This window comes from Oryzias melastigma, linkage group LG22 (genome assembly GCF_002922805.2).
Source record: "Oryzias melastigma strain HK-1 linkage group LG22, ASM292280v2, whole genome shotgun sequence".
Taxonomy (NCBI): domain Eukaryota; kingdom Metazoa; phylum Chordata; class Actinopteri; order Beloniformes; family Adrianichthyidae; genus Oryzias; species Oryzias melastigma.
The window spans coordinates 5,863,134-5,883,262 of NC_050533.1; the positions used below are offsets into that span (position 1 = coordinate 5,863,134).

At 39.0% G+C, this 20,129-nt stretch overlaps 1 protein-coding gene across 1 annotated transcript in view; it reads right to left on the reverse strand.

The window, feature by feature from the left end:
- LOC112151658 (traf2 and NCK-interacting protein kinase) overlaps positions 1-20,129 on the reverse strand; it is a gene marked incomplete in the record, with an annotated part of 98,737 nt that overhangs the window by 41,015 nt on the left and 37,593 nt on the right. Inside the window, 2 exon segments of the mRNA XM_024280712.2 lie at positions 2,033-2,136; positions 2,970-3,026. Coding sequence (XP_024136480.1) covers positions 2,033-2,136; positions 2,970-3,026 — 161 coding nt within the window.

A 20,129-nucleotide genomic window follows, 5' to 3' on the forward strand; every position in this document is an offset into this window, starting at 1 on the left:
CATCAGTAATGAGAGCTTGCATCATAGAGAAAAATATTAATAAAATTCCCAGCATGCACAGAGACAGGTGGACACAAGATCAGCAACTCAGTTATTGCACTACGATCAGTACTCTTAAAGCAGGGGTCCCCAAACTACGGCCCCCGGGCCGGATCTGGCCCTCCTCCACGTTTGGCCCGGCCCCCCCAAACTATTTTGGCTAAATTAGACATTTTTCCAGTTTTTTAGACAAATTTGGCATTTAAGTAATATATTTAAGCTACATGCTAGCTGTTAAGGCTAATATAGCTTTTTTGGGCTAATTTGGAGTTTAGCTAATATTTTAGATTTACTCTAGCTGTTTTTGGCTAAACTAGACATTTTTTTTCAGTTTTTAGACTAATTTGGCATTTAGCTAATATTTCAGCTACATGCTAGCTGTTTTGGCTAATGGAGTTTATCTAATATTTTAGCTTTATGCTAGCTGTTTTGGGAAATTAGATATTTTTAGAGTTTTTTAGGCTAATTTGGAATTTAGATAATAATTCAGCCACATGCTAGCTCTTTAGGATAATATAGCCTTTTTTTTGTTTTTTGGGCTAATTTGGCGTTTAGCTAATATTTCAACTGCATGCTAGCTGTTTTGGCTACTAAAGTTTTTTTTGTTTCTTAAGGCTAATTTGGAGTTCAGCTAATATTTTAGCTTTATGCTAGGTCTTTAGCCTAATATAGCCTTTTTTTGTTTTTGGGCTAATTTGGCATTTTGCTAATATTTCAACTGTATGCTAGCTGTTTTGGCAAATAAAGTTTTTTTTGTTTCTTTAGGCTAATTTGGAGTTCAGCTAACATTTTAGATTTACGCTAGCTATTTTGGCTAAACTAGACATTTTTTTTTCAGTTTTTAGACTAATTTGGCATTTAGCTAATATTTCAGCTACATGCTAGCTGTTTAGGCCAATGGAGTTTATCTAATATTTTAGCTTTATGCTAGCTGTTTTGGCAAAATTAGACATTTTCCAGTTTTTTAGGCTAATTTGGAATTTAGCTAATATTTCAGCCACATGCTAGCTCTTTAGGCTAATATAGCCTTTTTTTGTTTTTTGGGCTAATTTGGCATTTAGCTAATATTTCAACTGTATGCTAGCTGTTTTGGCTACTAAAGTTTTTTTTGTTTCTTAAGGCTAATTTGGAGTTCAGCTAATATTTTAGCTTTATGCTAGCTCTTTAGGCTAATTTAGCCTTTTTTTAGTTTTTTGGGTTAATTTGGCGTTTAGCTAATATTTTAGCTTTATGCTAGCTGTTTAGGCTAATTTAGAAGTTTTTGAGTTTTTTCAGCTAATTTGGCTCTTGGCTAATATTTTAGCTAGCTATCAGCTTCAGTGTTTTCACCTATCAGCTTCAGTATTTTTAGTTATGAATTTAAGCATCTTCAGCTATTTATCGATTGCAGATAATGCTAAATACCTATTTTTCAAAAATGTTTTAGTATTATTTTTTTCTTGGAAGATTACCGAAATGAATTATTTAAAATTTGGCTATGTGTGGCTTTCTGGAAAACCATAAAACGTTACATTCACGCTGTGATTGTTACACTTTTTCTATTAGCCTACAAGCCGACTCCTGCTCCACATCAGAGAAGAAAACGGTTATGTGGCCGTCACTAGAAAACGTTTGGGGACCCCTGCTCTTAGAGGGAATCAGAGCTTATGAGTTACAGCCTGACTCCTCTAACCGTAATACTGAGTCACAAAAACACATGTAAAAGTAAATAGTCATCCTCACTCCTGTATGAACACACTAGCTCAGGGGTGTCCAAACTCCTGCCGGTTTTCCCAAAAACCCTGCCTTATTTTCCGCTGATTACCTGGATCAGGTGTGTTTGGCCAACAAAGAGCGTCATTGGCAGGATAGTCGGAAAACATGGACTGACTTTAGTAGCAGTAATAAAGAAAATCAAGTTTCTTTTAAAAGAATTTCTACTCTCACTCTTTGTTTCTATTCCGATGGACAAACACACAAAAATCGACCTACCCATAGCTGGTCGTCCATGCCCGGAGGGTTTTTCTTGATGAAAGCGCCGTAGTAGGTGGCGATGTTCCGGTTGTGGCTGTACTTCTTCAGCATGTTTATTTCTGCTTTAATCTCCTCTTCTTCATCCTGAGAGACACACAAAAAAAAGTTCAGCGTAGAACTCCTATTTCTGACCCATAACAGACCTAATGGGATGCTAACAAACCAAAAGCAAATCGGGTTGATGGCACATTTGCATTTTGAATCGAAGCAAAGCACACAGCTGGGCTTGGAATTATCCACAGTAACTGCATTAGCCTTTAATTAGCTCTATTTTGGTGGCTGCCTGCATCACAGTCAATGAAAGAAATTGTTATAGTGGATACTGATTACTTCAAATGAATGCCGCTTATTAAAAGTGTCACAGATGTTTTACTTTGAAAATATAATTTGTTTGTTCTTGAACTAAACTATTCATATTTCTTTTGGTTTTACTGATAATTAAAGGTCAATCAGTTCACATATTTGCAAATTCACAGGATTAAATCTTTCTGTTAAAGCACAGTTGGGTTTCAAAAGTATTCATTTGTGTCCTTTCACTGAGCACGTTTCCTAATTCACCGACTCATTCATTCTGCAGACCCGGTGCTCCATCATTCCTGCACTCCCTCATTGTTTTGCTGGCAGCTGACGGGGAGGCACAGAATAAAAGGATCTCTAAATATAGCCGAGATTCCCTTCTGCTTTTACAGAAACGCCTCAGACCACACCGCCGTCCCGATACCTCCGGCTAATATCACCATGGCGATGGGCCCGTCCTCGTTTCCTCCCCTCTGCATCCAGCGCCCACACAGACTCGCACAGACACTGACTCATCTCTCCTAATTAGATGCCGCGGTTGACAGTCGGATCATTGCTCCAGATGATTTTCTGGGATTGGATGTGTGAGTGTGTGTACGGCGCAGGAGTGTGTGTCTTACCCCGGTGACATCCATGACCTTGATGGCTGCCAGCTGCCCTGTCTTAACGTGGCGACCCTGGAGACGAGAGAACAGGAGGGCAGAAAGACAGGGAGCGCGAGTGAAGGTGAAAGAAATGTTAAAAACACATTAAAACAATAATCTAGTAGCAAATACAGACAGGACAGCTTTATTTGAAACCGTTTCATTGATGCTTGAAAGGGCAGACAAGAAAATTATTATTATTAACAATCAAAAGGGTTAAAGACAGATTAAAATGAAAACAAAGGAGCCAGCTTTTAAAGACTTTTTTGCCCATATTTCATAGGGATACCACAATTCTCTGTTTAAAACCAACCATTTGTTACACTATTGAACTGAATTGTGAGGAAAGAGAATCTTTGCATGTTTACGTTGAAAGTTTCAAACATGTTGACAGGGGTCAGAGCTCTCTGTCTCCCCCTCTGGTCACCGGTGGGAACCATCTCCAGAGTACTGACTGCACTACATCTCCCAGCAACCCCAACGCACAGTTCCTGGATGCTGCTCAGCTGTCTCCAATCAGAGCCTCAATCAGTGCGAAGTATTGTTTGTACCACCTTGCCTGCATTACCGAGCGTTTTTGATCTTCTGTGAACCTGACCCTGCTTTATCTCTCATTGCTTGCCACCTGCCCTGACCCTCACCTGGACTCTGACAACCTTAGTCACTTCTTGGGTGATCCCATGATTGATATCTGCCTGTCTGACCCTGATATAGATTTGTGGATTTTTAGCTGTGCTTAGTTCCTGTCTGAACTAATAAACCTGTTGCACGTGGAACCAGCTGTCTGCCCGTTTGTGACACACGTGTTGTGCTAAATTTAAGAAGGATTTCTTATGTATTGTTTTATTACATTGCACCAGCCTTAGTAAGAGCCAACTTAAAGAAGAGGGATCTGCATGGCTGCAGACAAGCCAGTCGTTGAAAAACGACGAGTTAGGCACACGCAAAACGTCAAAAGGTGGCGTGGAAGGGGCCCGAACCATATGTCCATGTATGAGAAGTTGGAAGTAAGAACGTGTTGGCCTGATATCATCAGCCGGATGCAGAAAATATACAACTTACCCAAACCCACAATTGTTCAGAATTGCAGAAAACAACTTTTACCAGAGCTTAAAACAGGAAAGCTGTTGTGGTCACCAGTTAAAATACAATTTTTTTTCAAGCAATATGAGGGGACTTCCAGTTCTGGATGTTTTTTCTGCAGCAAAGTCAACATGACTGAAAGGTTTTCCCTCATTTTTGTTTTGCTCATTGGCAAATTAAGAAAATTACTTTTGCAGGATTTTTTTATTCTTGATTTGCAACACACAAACCCTTTATCGAACTGGAGCAAAACCTAACACATTCTCACTCCCAAGTCATCACATATTGGTTAAGGCCCTTTCCAGGTCACTTTTTGACATTTTCGGTATCCCCAACTCATAATTTTTTGATGTGCTGGCTATTCCCATTAAATCATGGGTCCCTAACCTAAAGGCCGCGAACCAGAACTGGTCCAGTACTGCAACGCTGGGTGAACTGGTACCCTAACTCTAAGCTGTCACCGGACGAGATGCAGTACTGGACCCAAACTTGTACTGGGAGCGTAACCGGCCGTGAACCAGACACTGTGCCGAAGACGAATCAGTACCGCGTTAAGGTTAGGGTATCGGTACTGGGTTAGGGTCCCAAGGACCAGTGCGCATCTGGTACAGCATCCGGTACCGTGTCCCAAGGGTTGTGGACCCTTGATTTTACAAAAACCCGGTACATCAAAAAATGACAAATTGGGGATACCCAAAACACCAAAAAGTGACATGGAAGAGGCCTTAACCAAACGTCAATATGTGACAATTCGGGGATGAGAATGTGTTACAAAACTATGACCCCAAAATTGAAGTTTGAACTGACCGTGCTGAAAATATATCGTTGCTCAACAAGCTGCTTTTCTCCTTCAAAATCTACTGGAATGACGTTAATCATGTCAATGGTTGAAAAGTCACGGTATGGGATCACCGGGGACTAGTGTTGGGCAAAGGCGGGGTAAAGCCTGAACAGGTCGCCCATCTGTGGCAGGGTCCAAAAACAAAAAAAAATAAAAAAGAAACTGGTGGGGTATTTCAGGTTAGGGGGTATAAAGAAAGAAAAGAAAAGAAAGTTCAGTTACAAGAAAACTTTAAGGTATTTTGTCGTTATTTTTGTTGGCTGTTGTCCAGAACACCATCAGCACTCCCTATTGTTGTTTATCCTGGAAAATCTGAACAAATTGTGTTCCAAATCTCTGGTTGACACACTTTTGTGTGCTCGTTTTAATGTCACCTGCGTGAGCTTTTTTTGCAGACATTTATCCAATAACCGTGATGAAATCAAAGTGAGCGTGCACAGATGGTGTCTGTGCCGCCCTGCAGCCATTCTCCCAGTGTCAGCCGCTCTCAAAGAGATCAGCGCCAGTCAAGTGGCTGCTTGATGGTGAGTGTTCTTCAAGGCTGCTTGAGACTTCGGCATATCGGCACGAACAAATCAGTTCATCCGCAAGAAATTTCACATGTGAAAAACAAAAGAAAAGAGACTTCAGACTCCACTGTTGCGCAATATCAAGGCTACAAAGGCGCCTGAGGGATTTGGAGGGCGAGAAACTAGAAAACTGGAAGCTGAGGGGCAAATGGAAATCCCAAGTGCTTCATTTGAAACAGAGCATCTGTGGCTGAGATTATCTAATGAAGCTAACAAGGACAGATACTCTAAAAGCTCTGACAGCTATTCCCTCCACCTGTCTGGACTTGAAAGATTAGCATATTACAGTCCAATCAGAAGAGCTTAGCCACAGCGATACATTCACGCTTAAAACAAGGACATGACTGTTGTCCTTCGGGAGTTGTTACAAACCAGATGGCATTAAGGGTCTTGCTTTAAATGATGGAGCCCATAAAATGAGAGCAGTTCTAACAAGCTGTTCTACAGAAAGACTCAAAGTAAGAACCCAACCGGCTATAAAAATGCGGCAAAAACTTGTTGATTTGCACCAAGGATTTTTCCATTTTTTCACTTTGTAACGTCACAACCGAAGACTTCTTAAGGTTTTATCCATAAAATAGGATATCTTCCCTTCACGATTCAACGTGCACCATGGATCCGTTTCAACCCATGTCTTCAATCAGCTTTAAATACCCTAAAAACAAAAAAATATCATTCAATTCTTATGTTATCTCGAGGTTATTGGTCACTGTTTGACATTTTGGGTCTCCCCAACTCGTGACGTGCTGGCTGTTTGCAAAAGCAACTTAAAGTCCATTAAGTTAGAGTCCCATTAGTTGTCTCACACCTAGATGTGTGAAATTTGATCTCTCTATTGGCCCATCCCCTAGGAGAGGGGGGAGCTGCAGACACAGCTGCGCTCAGGAACCCCCAATCCAACCCTTTGGTATGACTCTTAAAATCTCAGGGCAGACTACCACAAGGCCACAAGGGTCCACAACCGGATGCAGTACCAGATGCGCACTGGTCCCCAGGACTCGGCCAGTACCGGTACCCTAACCTTAACCCAATACTGGGTCACGTCCAGTACTGCGCCCGGTACCGCATCTGGTACCAGTTTGGGTCTGATACCGTATCTGGTCCATGTCGGGATATGGTTAGGGCACCGGTACCGGGTTTGGGTACACGTCACGGTACTAGACCACTTCTGGCCTGGAGGTTTGGGACCCATAAATTATTGAGAACGGCCAGTATGTCAAAAAACGACGACTTGGGGACACCCAAAAAGTGACGCGGAGGAGTCCTTAACCAAACGTCTGTATGTGACGACTTGGGAATCTGAATGTTTCCATGGAAATGTTGGTTTTATTATTTTTTTCTTTGGGTCTCTGGGCCTTTAAAATAAAGTATGACTCTAGATTTTAATAAAAACGGCTCACATGATTGCTCAGTGGCCTAATGGTAGAGTGTCCGCCCTGAGACTGAACAGTCGTGAGTTCAAATCCAGGTGGAGTCATACTAAAATGGGAGCCAATGCTTGACAGTCAACGATAAGAGGTTGGATTGGGGGGTTAAACCACCAAATGGTTCCCGAGCGCAGCTGTGTCTGTAGCTCACCCCTCCCCCAGGGGATGGGCCAAATCACATGCCTAGGTGTGTGACAATTGATGGGACTTTAACTTTGATTGGAAGAGGACATGGTTGTCAACGTGGTGGCTGAAATCCAATAATGATTTTACTGTTGGCTCTAACTACTGATTTATAAATTTATTTTATATAAACGGGTCAAAACCAACCATAACCTGTGAAAAAAAAGACGTGATTTGACAAAATCAGTTTAGAATAAAAAATAAAATAAATTAAAACAAACTGAATTTAGTTGAAATCAAGGTTTCTGACAAAGTCAAGAAGCTTTGATGGAAATAATTAACTTTAAGTGTTTTTTTTTAATGCAATTCAAAACTAAGGTTAAAATATGTTCCCATTCATTTATCTAAATGTATACAATCCAGATATTTATAAATAATTTGGCATTTACATCTATCAATAACACATCAGTAGAGACACAACAGAGAGAAAAACTGATAACGTTTGCCAAAGTTATTTACCTCCTGATCAATTTGATACCTTTTTATCAACATAGTCTTGTTCATTTCTGTGGTTTTCAACCAATCCAGCTGTCACCGATTTTTGTATATGTATCTTTATCTTTTACATCCCCACTGGAAATGTTTTATTTTAAATTGTTGTGTTTCTTTTCAGTGCAATTTCTTTTTTTAATGAGGCCAAGTAGTAATAAATGTGTTTAAAATGATGGTATATGCAAATGATCAACTGATTAAAATACAGTAATCTTTCATTTTTAACCATAAATATCTTTTTTTTTTACAAAGAACACAAACTTATAAGAAGTAAAAAAGACAGTTATTTAATTATTATTTTATAGTTATTTTACAGTTATTTAATTTCTACTAATTTAATGAAATCCCATGTCTTCATCTACAGTGTAGAAGTGGTTAAAGCAGGAAAACAGCGACATCAATGGAAGTTGTTAAACGTTAATGTCATGGATTTATTTTACCACCCTTAAATATGAATTATTAAACCAAACACAACCTTATTATTCATTGATTATACATTTGCATTTAGGGTTTGGACAGAAAATGATCTCAGAATGACATGGGGATTCGATTTAGGCTAATGACGGAGAGCTTTAAATATATATGGACCACACACTCCGCCAAAGTAAGAGCGCCTAAAAGCAGTCGGTCTGGCTGTGGCTGAATGTGTGAGAGCGATGAGGATCTGCTTGAAAAAGTAGGTCAATGCTTTGTGTCTCCACATAAGGTCAAAACTTCTCTAGAAAATCAACAATTAGATGTGTAATGTTATCGTTTTACCAGCTCTACTTAACATTGATCTACAATAACACTAATGGCAGTGCTAGCATTTGTTATAATATAGCGGCATTTTGTATAATGCAAAATGTTCAGCATTAATGCCATGTAAGAATGTGTTTATAATACTTGGGTTTTATCGAAATTTGAAAAAAATCACACTGTTTCCAGTAAATAATAATTATGTGAATTAACACAAACCAACTCAATCGATAAGTCGTTCAAAACATGGTGACAGATGTGAATAATAATTTGATTCTAGCGCTCATCATCATCATCAATCAAAGGAGACTTCGGCGTCTTATTCAGGCCGTGGAGCTGAAAGTCAGATGGGAGCGGCTACGGATGAAGAGATTTTGGGAAATGGTGTTTGGTGATTTTACAGAGGAGCTGAGGGTCCAACAACTGCATGAATCCAATGGAAACACAGCTGCTGAGCGGCATGAGCCCACATATTACAATAACACAGTTTGCCAAAAATGCATTATTTTAGAATTTGTGATCTACCTTAAAATCCACACTGTCGCTTTCATATCACATTAAAGCTTCATTTTTGTGTGTTTAGGAGATAACTTTTGAAATAACATTTGGTTTATATTTAAAACAAAGACTTTTATATTGTAATTTACATTAATACTCAATTAAAAACGTGATTATATATCATTTTCAATCATAATTGTTCATATAAAATATAAAGAAAAGTAAAAACAGTCAAATTTGTACCAAAGGTAGTTAAGTTAAAAGAAAGCACAACAGTTGGAGGCCGTCTCCACTTTCAGCTCAAATTTGAAAAATGCAAGAAAAAAAGGGGCGGGCTGAGCGGAGGAGGTGTGGTTTAGATCTGCGATTGACTCCTGGTCTTTAACATGTAGACTTATACTGAGCAAATGATGACAGTTTCACCACAGAACTTTCTGTGATGTTGTGATTTATACTGCAACATATTGCTCTATGTACTGAAATATGCTATAATATATAATATATGTATTCAAAAATAGGTTGACCATCCATATTTTGCCATATATTCAAAAATATGTGGGTAAATGAGATATATATTTTTAATATATCATATATTTTCCAGTATATTGCAATATATTTTTGTTTCGTGAGCCATTTTATAACTTTAAAAAGGTCACTCTGCAACAAAAATTCATTATTTTCATTTAAATGTAAACTTCAGTGGTTTAGAGCGCACCCACATGAAGAAAATCTGGATGCAGGGCGTTCTTTCCCTCCACTTGGAAGGTAGGATTTAAAAAAAATAAAACTATTCCAGACACGACTTGCACGACTTTCAAATGAAGGGGAAGGGAGAAAATTCAACTGTAATACCTCGTTTGAACCTGTAGGGGGCAGCACACAGATAATTTTAGACTTTAATTTCAGGAAGTTTATTTTAAATTGTCAGAAATGTGGCAAGAACCAACAGACAGCACATTTTAGTCCTCATTTCTAGAGCCAAAGAAAGCTGACTTTGTGTTTTTTTTTATCCTTTCAAGACCCACTGCAATGAAAGTTGTGTTTTTGATGTTTTTTGTATGTTTTTGTGACGACGATGGAGGACAAATGTACAGAAAATTAAGCTTGAAATTGCTTTTCTGACTATTTCTTTTACTCAAATTGTTAAAAATAGGAGCAGTTGGAAAAATGCTGGTTAAAAAGACCTATTTGAGATGTAGGAAGTGCTCCATGTTTGTCTTTGTTGACTTCGTCCAAGTTCCGGCTCAACTTTTGTCGCAACGATCATATAAGTTTGAGGACGTGAGAGACTGCTAGCAAACGGAATTGATTCGTGCCAACGATCCTGCCCTCTACCCAGAGGTGAATTTCGAATGAACTCCTGGCGCTCTGCAGAAACTATGTCCTTCAAGAGTTTTAGATTTTGGCTAAAATTGGCAAAGTCGTGATTAAAAATCCATTGGGAACGGTTCTGAAATAGTTCAAAAGATGAACTCATTGTGTAATCCAAAACTAGCTAATTTCAATGACTAAATCTTACAATAAAACGGTTTTGTTCAGCTCAACATGGAATTGACAACATGTGACCTTGACGGTTTTACTTCCTTTCAATCGGCTCGACTTTTAAACTTGCTGACTTGTAATGAAAAGACAGCTGGGTCTCGACATGGTAATTCTGGAGCCCACAATGCAAACTAAGCACCGCTGGAAGGTTAAACTTGCTGATCGGCTTCTCCGTCTTCTTCTCGTGAGCTCGCACGCCCTCCAGCACGCCTCAAAAAAACCAGTCCTGCCTCTGCGAGAGGAAAGATTGACCTGGGATCTCTCATTAGGATCAGACTGCCCCAATTCCACCAGAACAAGGAGCGGCTTTGTTGGAGCTGCACAAAAGAATTACAGCCACTTACAAACCAAAGGCGTGCACATGTGCTCGCGGACACATGCATAATAGAAAAAGATGGCCCTAGTGCTGATTGCAAACACCCACACATGTGCTCAAAAATGAAGAGATTAACTGAAGGAGGAGGAGGGGACCAGTTAACGTGTCAAACAGATATTTGACGTGGGGATCACCAGAGCGGGATAAGGACTCATTACTCCCCCTCTCGATTTCTGCTCGTCTTCGCTCCCATCCGTGTGAAGTGACCGAGTTCAAGATCTTTTCTTTGGTACTCCACCATTTCCTGCTCTGTTAATTCAGAATTCCAGAAATAGAACCCGGTAACAAAAGCTGGAATTCCACAGCAGTGTTTGATTACCAAGGCGGTTCAGGAGAACAAATAGCGATGATTACTTAGTCAGAAGGTGAAAATAAGTCACTGTCAGTCTCAAATGTCACAAGTGTCTCGCTACAGTTTGATGCCAAATCATTAACATTTCATACATTGACCTTTTGTAAGTTATGTGAATATTTAAACTTCTATAAACCAAGACGTGAATTCGGTTTTTACCTTTGAAAATTAAAACAAATTTAAAAAAAAAATAGTGGTTTAAATGATTTTCCTTCTATTGTTTCACTTTTTTTTTGCTACCTTCAATACTTCTTCTGTCTTTTTTCTGCAGTTTTGCCCTTTTTTAACCCTTTAAGGCATCACCAGTGACACATAAGCAAAAAAATCTTTAACACTTTGTAACTTTTCAATCGTTAACACGATCATTCCAGTAGATTCTGAAGGAAGTAAATTAAAGTAAGTTGTGACACATCCAGTCATTAATGTCCTCAATGTATTTACCAAGAGCCTGTACAGAGGCTTGGTCTCCTGGTGTCAGTGTAAAATATATCTGTGTGTCATCTGCATAGTTATGGTAACTAATGTTGTTCTTTATTACCTGAGCCGTTGGGAGAATGTAAATAAATACACTGAAGCTAATGGCTGAAAATGATGAAGCTGATAGCCGGCTAAAGTATGAGCTAAATGTCAAATTAGCCTAAAAAAAACTAAAGAAAAACGTAGGTTAGCCAAAACAGCTAGCATATAGCTGGAAAAAAAAAATAGCAAAACTTCAAAACATCCTAAAAACTGAAAAAAAGCCCAAATTAGCCAAAACAGTTAGCATGTAGCTGAACTATTAACTAAACTTTAAAACAGCCTAAAAAACAAACAAAAAACCCTAAATCAGCCAAAACAGCTTGCATGCAGTTAAAAAAATAAAAAAGCCTTAATTAGCCAAAAGAGCTAGCATGTAGCTGAAAAAAATAGCTAAACTTCAAAATATCCTAAAAACAAAAAAAGCCTAAATTATCCAAAACAGCTAGCATGCAGTTAAAAAAAATAAAAAAGCCTTAATTAGCCAAAAGAGCTAGCATGTAGCTGAAAAAACAGCTAAACTCAAAAACAGTTAACAAAAAGCCTAAATTAGCCAAAACAGCTAGCTTGTAGCTGAAATATTAGCTAAACTCCAAAACAGCCTAAAAAATCTTAGTAAATAGCAAAACAGTCAATTTTTAAAACTTTAAAACCATAACTTTTTAACATATTTGTGAATAATAAAAAGGCAGGAATATTATTCCAGAATAAATCAACTTAAACTTTAAATAACTTTAATTATTTTACCCTCCATAAAAAAAAAAAATTCTCAAAACTATACAAGTTACAAATGAGCGCAAGATAACATTGTGCTATTAATAACAATAAATAAAATGATCTGGAGGGTTGGATAGAATTACCTGGCGGGCTGGATCCGGCCCCCGGGCCTTGACTTTGACACATGTGATGTAGATTGTTACATAAAAGGGGCCCCAGGATGGAGCCTTGGGGAACTCCACATGTAATTTCTGTTGGCTCAGATGTGAAGTTACCAATTGACACAAAATATGTCCTGTTTTCCAAGAACACTTTGAACAGGTGACAAATGTTGAAGGTATCCAGCCAGATACCAGCTCTAACGAAGAAAACAAAGACATTCACGGATCTATTTGGCTGCAAGTTGATGTATTGGAATGGAGAGGAACAGGAAACTACATGATTTTCTAACTGCTTTTTTTCTGTTTTCCAAATATTTGGATAAATAATTTCTCTGAAACTCATTTTTAGGCTTATTATTTTTTATATGTGTTCTTCGTTGTGAGAAAAATCCTATAAGAACACGTTAAAAAGACAAAAAAACACGATTTTCATCTTTTTTTAAGAGAGAGAAGATAGTAAGAAATTACTATCAAGTCAAGAAACATGCCTCTAAATGATATCTCAATCATAAATGTGGGGTCATAAATGTATTCATGCCTCTGGGTTAATAAAAAATGAAAATAGCTGCAGTCCTGTTAATGATAAATAATGCAGTGGACTTCACACAGTAAGCTGTCATGGTTCTCCTCTCACACTCTCTCTGTGATCCATCCCATACAGATCCAGCACCACTGAGCCTCACAGGCTGGTTCCTCCCTTCCTCCACTTGTTTGTTGTCTGTGTTTCTTCTCTGACCTAGATCTACGGTTCCTCTCTCTCTCCCTCTGCACCCCCCACCCCTCCCTCTGATTCTCTCTTACTATCTAAATCCTCTTAACTTCTCACAATCTCGTCTTTATGCCTTTTCATTAATTCCCCAAATCTCTCGCCTACTTTTCCTCTTCCCGTCCCTTGTATTTTCTGTCAGTCTTACGCCTCTCAGCGCAGCCCGGGGGGGCTGAGAAAGACTGCTACCACATCAACCCGGCTGAGCTGACCACGGATGTCATCAGGGAGACAAATATGGCCAAATACTGCGGCTAATAATGGCACATTGGGCTTTTTCTGCAAACTGCTGACATAAAGTCTGACTGTCTATCTAAGACTACGGTTAGTATATCCCAGAATGCATATTCGGCGAGAGGGATCTGGTTGCAGGCGAGATGGCGGCCAAACACAACATTAGCCGGAAGCGGAGATGTCGCAACTGTAGTCAGAAGCTGAATTTGCGTACCTAGAAGATTCCTAACCCTAACCCTGATTTGGTGGTTGTTCCCAATAAATCAGGGATCTTTGTCGGACACGGACCAGACAACAGGACGTGTTGGGTATTAGTACCCTAACCCTAGCCTGGTCCACGTCTGAAACGGCTACCGCATCCAGAACCAGTACCGATAGAGGTTGGGGAGCCTTGATTGAATTGAAAGAGCCAGCTCATAAAAAAAATGAGTTGGGGACACCAAAAATGCGGAGGATCTTTAACCAAACGTCCAAATCTGTCAACTTGTGCATGAGAATGTGTTGACGAATCAGGGATTTGGTATGGATAGTCTCCTTTTGACATGACTAAAGATTGAACTCCCATGTCCAGTCACATTTATGAGCTTTCATTAAACCAACTATCAGTATTCTGCTGTTTTAATTCCCTTTCCACCTGTAAATCCAGCAGCCCAGGTGTGTCTCGGCGATAACCGACTGAACCTGCGGGTTCTGTTCCGCTCGGATGGCCGTGATGGAGGCAGGAAACTGATACAGAACTGATCTCCTATCAGCCTACAAGCAGAAACATCATGAAGGCGCTTTTCCTCGGAATCATCTCTGCAGCGGTTCAAACGGGGGGAAAAATTCCAGATGGAGTCAACGAATCAAAGCCAAGGATTTGCTACTGAAAACAGCATGTATTTATATGGAGGAAAGTCTGTTGCATTCATGTTTAAAAGAACATCTGTATGATTCTTTCACAAACATGAAGAATATAGTTGTGTGTTTAGCAGAAACCATCGACTGTTAATAAATCATCTGTGCACTGACACAAAGGCATGCACATAATCAGTCATTTTAGAACAATCATTTATTTTCCAACTTCCACTGTGACAAAAACATCAATAACAAGTAAGGTTGTTATTCTCTCTTTATATTTTTAAGTGATAGATCTAAAGCGACCCTGGTCCTTTCGTAGGCCTTAGATCCACTGCCTCTCACATTAACTTCCAGCTCTTCAGCATTCAGTCATGCTGGCATCACAAATACGGAGAAAATTAAACTGTTCAGTTGGATTTTCTGCACTGATGTCTTTCTGAAGTTTTCTCCATCCATCAGACGCTCTCAGGGAGGTTTGTGTGGATTTCTTGGTCTTCACTTTCTCTACAATCTAGCCTAAATAATTGGTTTCTTTAAACACACAAACCCTAAAATAATGAAACAGTTTTCTTAACCCATTTTGTCCCTTTCCGGGTCACGGAGCTGCCGGAGCCTAACCAGAAGACAGGATACACCCTAGACATGACGCCAGTCTGTCACAGAGCCACAATCACTCACCCATTCACACCTAAGGACAATTTTGAAAACCAATTAACCTAAGAAGCTTGTTATTGGATGGTGGGAAAAAGCCAGAGTCCCTGGAGGAAACCCATGCATTTACGGGGAGAACATGCAAACTCCACACAGAAAGGTCCCCCGATTGATGATTCTGTTTAAGGTCCCCCAGCCTGGACTTGAACCAGGGACCTTGAGGCACTGCACCACCGGCAGCCCAGTAACACGCATACAACAGTTTAAACTCAGCAACTGGCAATGTGCACAACAGGGGGTTGATTCATGCTGGTTTTTGGGTTGTAAAGTCTATGAATGGTCGTAGAAAGAAGCGGCTGTGTCTCAAAGGGAGTCCAGGTGTGTCTTGGACATCTGTGGCATCTCAAGAGACGCCATAAAAACTGATCATACAAATGTTGTGCATGTGGTAAGTGTATCGAGAAGTATTTGTAAGGATAATGACTGTTGTATAGTGTCCTTACACAATACTAGTTACATCTTGCTGCTGCCCCTTTATCCATCCAGTCCTTCTGCTCACCTGGCAGGTGTGGTCAATGTGCCTTCATTGGCACCTACTGGCAATTTCAGTTGGAGGAAACCTCACAGACATACTGTGTGGCATTCAGGTTTTACTGAGTCGTGCTTTTTCTTCCTCAGCAGTCTTACTCTGCTGGGTTTTGTTATATTAGTTTGGGGTTGGACCTTGGTAGTCTTAATTTGCGGGCTTTGTTTATTTGTTTTATTTTTTGGCTAAGGTTCCAATTCCCTTTTGGTTTGGACCAGTGCATTAATTATTCAATTTTTCATTCAGGACACAAGATGTCCTTTATTGAATAAATTGAGTTATTCTCATTAGTGTCCAGTTTTTGTCATTGTCCGCTTGTGTATTTTTTATCCCCCCTAGACCCAACCCAGGTTTACCCATAGGGGACGTAACACTAACACTGACCTCTGATTGTTAAAACATTTGGAAATTAGACAATCAGTAGATGGAAATGTTCTCTCTATGGGTGGTCTACGATCTTAAAATTCTGTGTGAACCAACTGTACAAGTCTACCCATTTTTCGCCTGTTAAAGTCAGTTGTGAGTTTGGTATAACTTATTGAAACAAGACGGAACAGAAACAGTCTAAATTCATCAAGTTATAACTGTTTGTCAGCTACTTTTGATGTATGCAGACTAGTAATCTGATCTGTAACATGTATTTTTTCCTGAAACTTTCACAGCATATTTAACAAAAAGACTAATATGTTTTTTTTTAAACTATTAATTAATATTTTATCTCAATTGCAGAAACCACTTGTGTTCTTCATGCATTTGTCTTACATACATCAATCTGAAGTCCCTACAAACCAACAAAGTTCACATTTTTTTATTAAAACTTTATGCGGATGCAAATCAGAAACCATTCATCATCCTGTCCAAGTTAGTTAAAGTCACAAAGCATCTTTTTCTGCAATTATCATCAGTGCATGATTATGATTAATTACATCTGCAGACAAAGTTCCTGCAGTGAACAGCAGTCTGACAGCACGAGTCTTGAGTTTCTTGGAATTATAAAAAAGAAAGTTGATTTTGTTCGTGTTTTTTTTAGGCGTTGAAGCCAAATGTTGATAGATTCAAACATACCAAGAAAGTAAAGAATACCTCCGCCATTATCAACCCGTAGGGCTAGTTAGAGAAGCCTAACCTGCTAACCAGTTTCCTAATAAATCCTGCTCTTAAATATGAACATTCACAAGTGTTTTCAAGGGAAACAATTAAGTGCTTCAACAATGACACTGTCTTTTTTTTCTTTTGCCCTTGCCAAGTCAATTACACAAACATGAGCTCTCAACGGACACATTTGCTATGCAGGACACTTCCTTTTGTAGCCTAGCAACAGTCTTGGCAGGCCGGAGTACAGTGGGCACGAGGCTTGAGTATCCACATGCACGCGCCGGGGTGCACGCTTCCACACAACTATAGAAGACGGGGATTTGTGAGAGCTGCTGGATGGAGCCTCCTATCTGCATGTGGTCAGAGGCAGACACGGTTTCTCATTTTGGAGATGAACTTTGTTCTTGTTGAAATGTTAGCTTTTCTTTAACCCTACAACCAATCGTTTTATATTTCTGAGACCCTATCTCATTAAAAAGCTACTGTACAGTCCATGTTTTATGCCCTGTAGTTCTTCATCGTTCCACTAGGGGGAGTAGAGGGGCATTTCAAAATGGCTGCTTCCATGAACACTTTAGGCGGGAAAAATGTTGTTCTTATTCAAGACTTTATGGTTGGAATAACTCATCTATTGTTATATTTTTTTTTAAATGACTACTTACTGTATTGAAATACTACAAACATTTTGAAAATAAATTCTTTATAAAACAGTAACACTATGTTAGAAACGTGTGGATCTAATTTGATACATTGGGTATATTAGGCACTTTTATCCTGAACGCTCGTCTCAGTATTTTATCTAACAATGTTGTGAGCAAAAACCATCATAAGTGATACGATCTATATGTCATAAAAAATAAATATTGCAATTATTTTTTTATTTCATCAAAGGGTTTAAAAATACATTTTAATTCCCAAAATGTTTCTATTAATTCTTTGATGTAGTGGGCTTTACAGGGTTAAGGGTCAAATTGAAACACTCGCCAAACCAGAGTTTCTAAAATACTAACAGATAAACCACCTAATAATAACTGAGCATCACCTGTAAGCTGTGCTGTCCAAGCAAAAAGATGAGTAAAATTCATTTTTTACTAAGGCTGGGCAATACTGAGCGTTTTGGGGTCGATCCAATACGATACTGGTCAATATCGATACCAATATTGATATTTTTCATAAATGTTGTAGGTGTGACATGAACCTGAAATTCTCGATTGTTTTTAATTCCTTTTTTTATCGCTATAAACATAAAAAATGAATTAAGACAATACTTTCAATCAAATGGAACATAGTTTATTACAAGCTGGGTCCTTTTTGCAAATAGAGAAAAGTTTCAAACAAGGTATCGATATCGGTGGGCTGGTATTGACCCGATACTGATACCAACGTGACATCGATACTATCGATATTTTGACTGTAGACCTGTTTGATACAATCTGTAATTTTAATATCGGAAGCAACAGCAGTTAGTAAAAATGATCTACTGCTGTAAATGACTGCAGCAAAAACCCTAAAAGTGTTTTTTTTTGGATAGAAAACCCCCCAAAAAAATCAAAAACTGAGGTTTTTTTATTTTATTTTAATGCATAATCACATTACTTTGAGATTGTTTTTCAAACTTGTTATCCACTAGATCCAACTTTCATTTTTAAAAACTGCTAGAATAAAAATAAGTGCACCATTTTGTTAATTCCTAAAAAGAAACATTTTAACAAACATACATTCATCAAGACACCGACCAGTTCTGCCTATTTATGTCTCTTTCTTATAACACATAATTATAGAAATGCTTTAACTGAAGTATAAATCCCATTTCTAACTTTCGCTTTTTTGTTTAAACTTGAGTTTAAAACAATAAAAACTCTCCAAACTTTTCAGTGATGAAACTGATTCAGCGACTAGCAGCAGACTGAGCGGTTAACTCTGTTAAAAGGAAATGGGTCACCTTCTAATCCTAATCTGTGACCTCCTGGTAATCCACACTGTCAGGCGCAGATGTCAAAACTTCCTTAATGTCATGTTTTCTGCAGGCTGAATGTTGCCTCCATCTCCTCGTTTGTCCTTGACAGACAGAAACAGCCGTCAAACACTCTCACGCTAAGTTCACTTCAGCGGAGTCGAGGAGGAAGAACTTCAGGCCACTGTTGTTTTCGCTGCAACAGTCGTATTGGAAAAGCTTTTTGATCATTGCAGCTCGGATACCTGCAGTGGGTTCTGCGGCTGTGTGTGCACACACACCTGCGCGCACGCTGCTGGGAAATCAGTGAGGCAGTAAATAAAAGTGACAAAGGCCTCCGTTCCAATCTACCACTGCAATACCCAGGAAATTTAGAAGCACCCCGGGGCCACACGAGCGAGGAGGCAGGTCCTGGCAGGGAGAGGCTTATAAAAAAAGAAAAGAGAGAGCAGACATAACAAGGAGGACTAAAGAAAGACTGTGGGAGAGGACGATAGACAAGATGAGTGCAACAACACCACTGGCTGGGAGGAGTGATCCTTCGACTTTCAATGAGCCTCAAATCGTGGGTCTAGAAAACAAAAGCCTCTGAAAAATAGCTGCTCATTAACCTGCCTGCACAAAGAGCAACCACCTAATTAAGCCCCAAAAAAGCCTGTAAACCTGCACAGACATATAGCCACGCAGAAGAAACTAATCCCAGCTCAGCACAAGGATTTGGAACCCACTTTAAATACTTGAGAAAAGCGATAAATAAAACAGGAACACACTCAAAGTGTCATCTGAAGCTAATTACATCAGATGGATACATTACTGCTGCTTTCTTTTAATGTGAAATTGTGAAGAGGATCGTAGAAAGTTAGAAGAACAGCGAGAGCTTGTCGTCATGGCGATGATTCCTCATCCCGTGTGGATCTGATTCAGCTCTAAAAGGATAACCTCTGGCTGGATGAATGAGTGTGCAAAGCTCATTTATGTGGGGCATCGGAGAGACCCAGATTAACCGAGATGCACACTTAACGCAGGAGCAGAGCTGATGTAAACAAAGAGTTTCCCCTTAATCCCTTTCGTTTTTTCACTAACAAATGTCAACAAATCTACCCTCTAGAACAGTGGTCTTATTGAATCGATGTATGGGCTTTTACAGTTTTTAGCCTATTTTGGAGTTTAGCTAATTATTTAGCTACATGCCAACTATTTTAGCAAATTTTGGCTTTTTTCAGTTTTTTGGGCTATTTTGGAGTTTAGCTAATATTTTAGGTACATTCTAACTTTTTTTTTTAGCTAATTTGGTGTTTTTTTGTTTTTTTAGGCTATTTTGGAGTTTAGCTAATAGATCAGCTACATGCTAACTATCTTAGCTAATCTGGTCTTTTTTTTTCAAAACGTTTTTTAGGCTTTTTTGGAGTTTAGTTAATAGATCAGCTACATGCTAACCATTTTAGCTAATCTGGGCTTTTTTTGTTTTGTTTTTTATGCTATTTTGGAGTTTAGCTAATATTTCAGCCACATGCT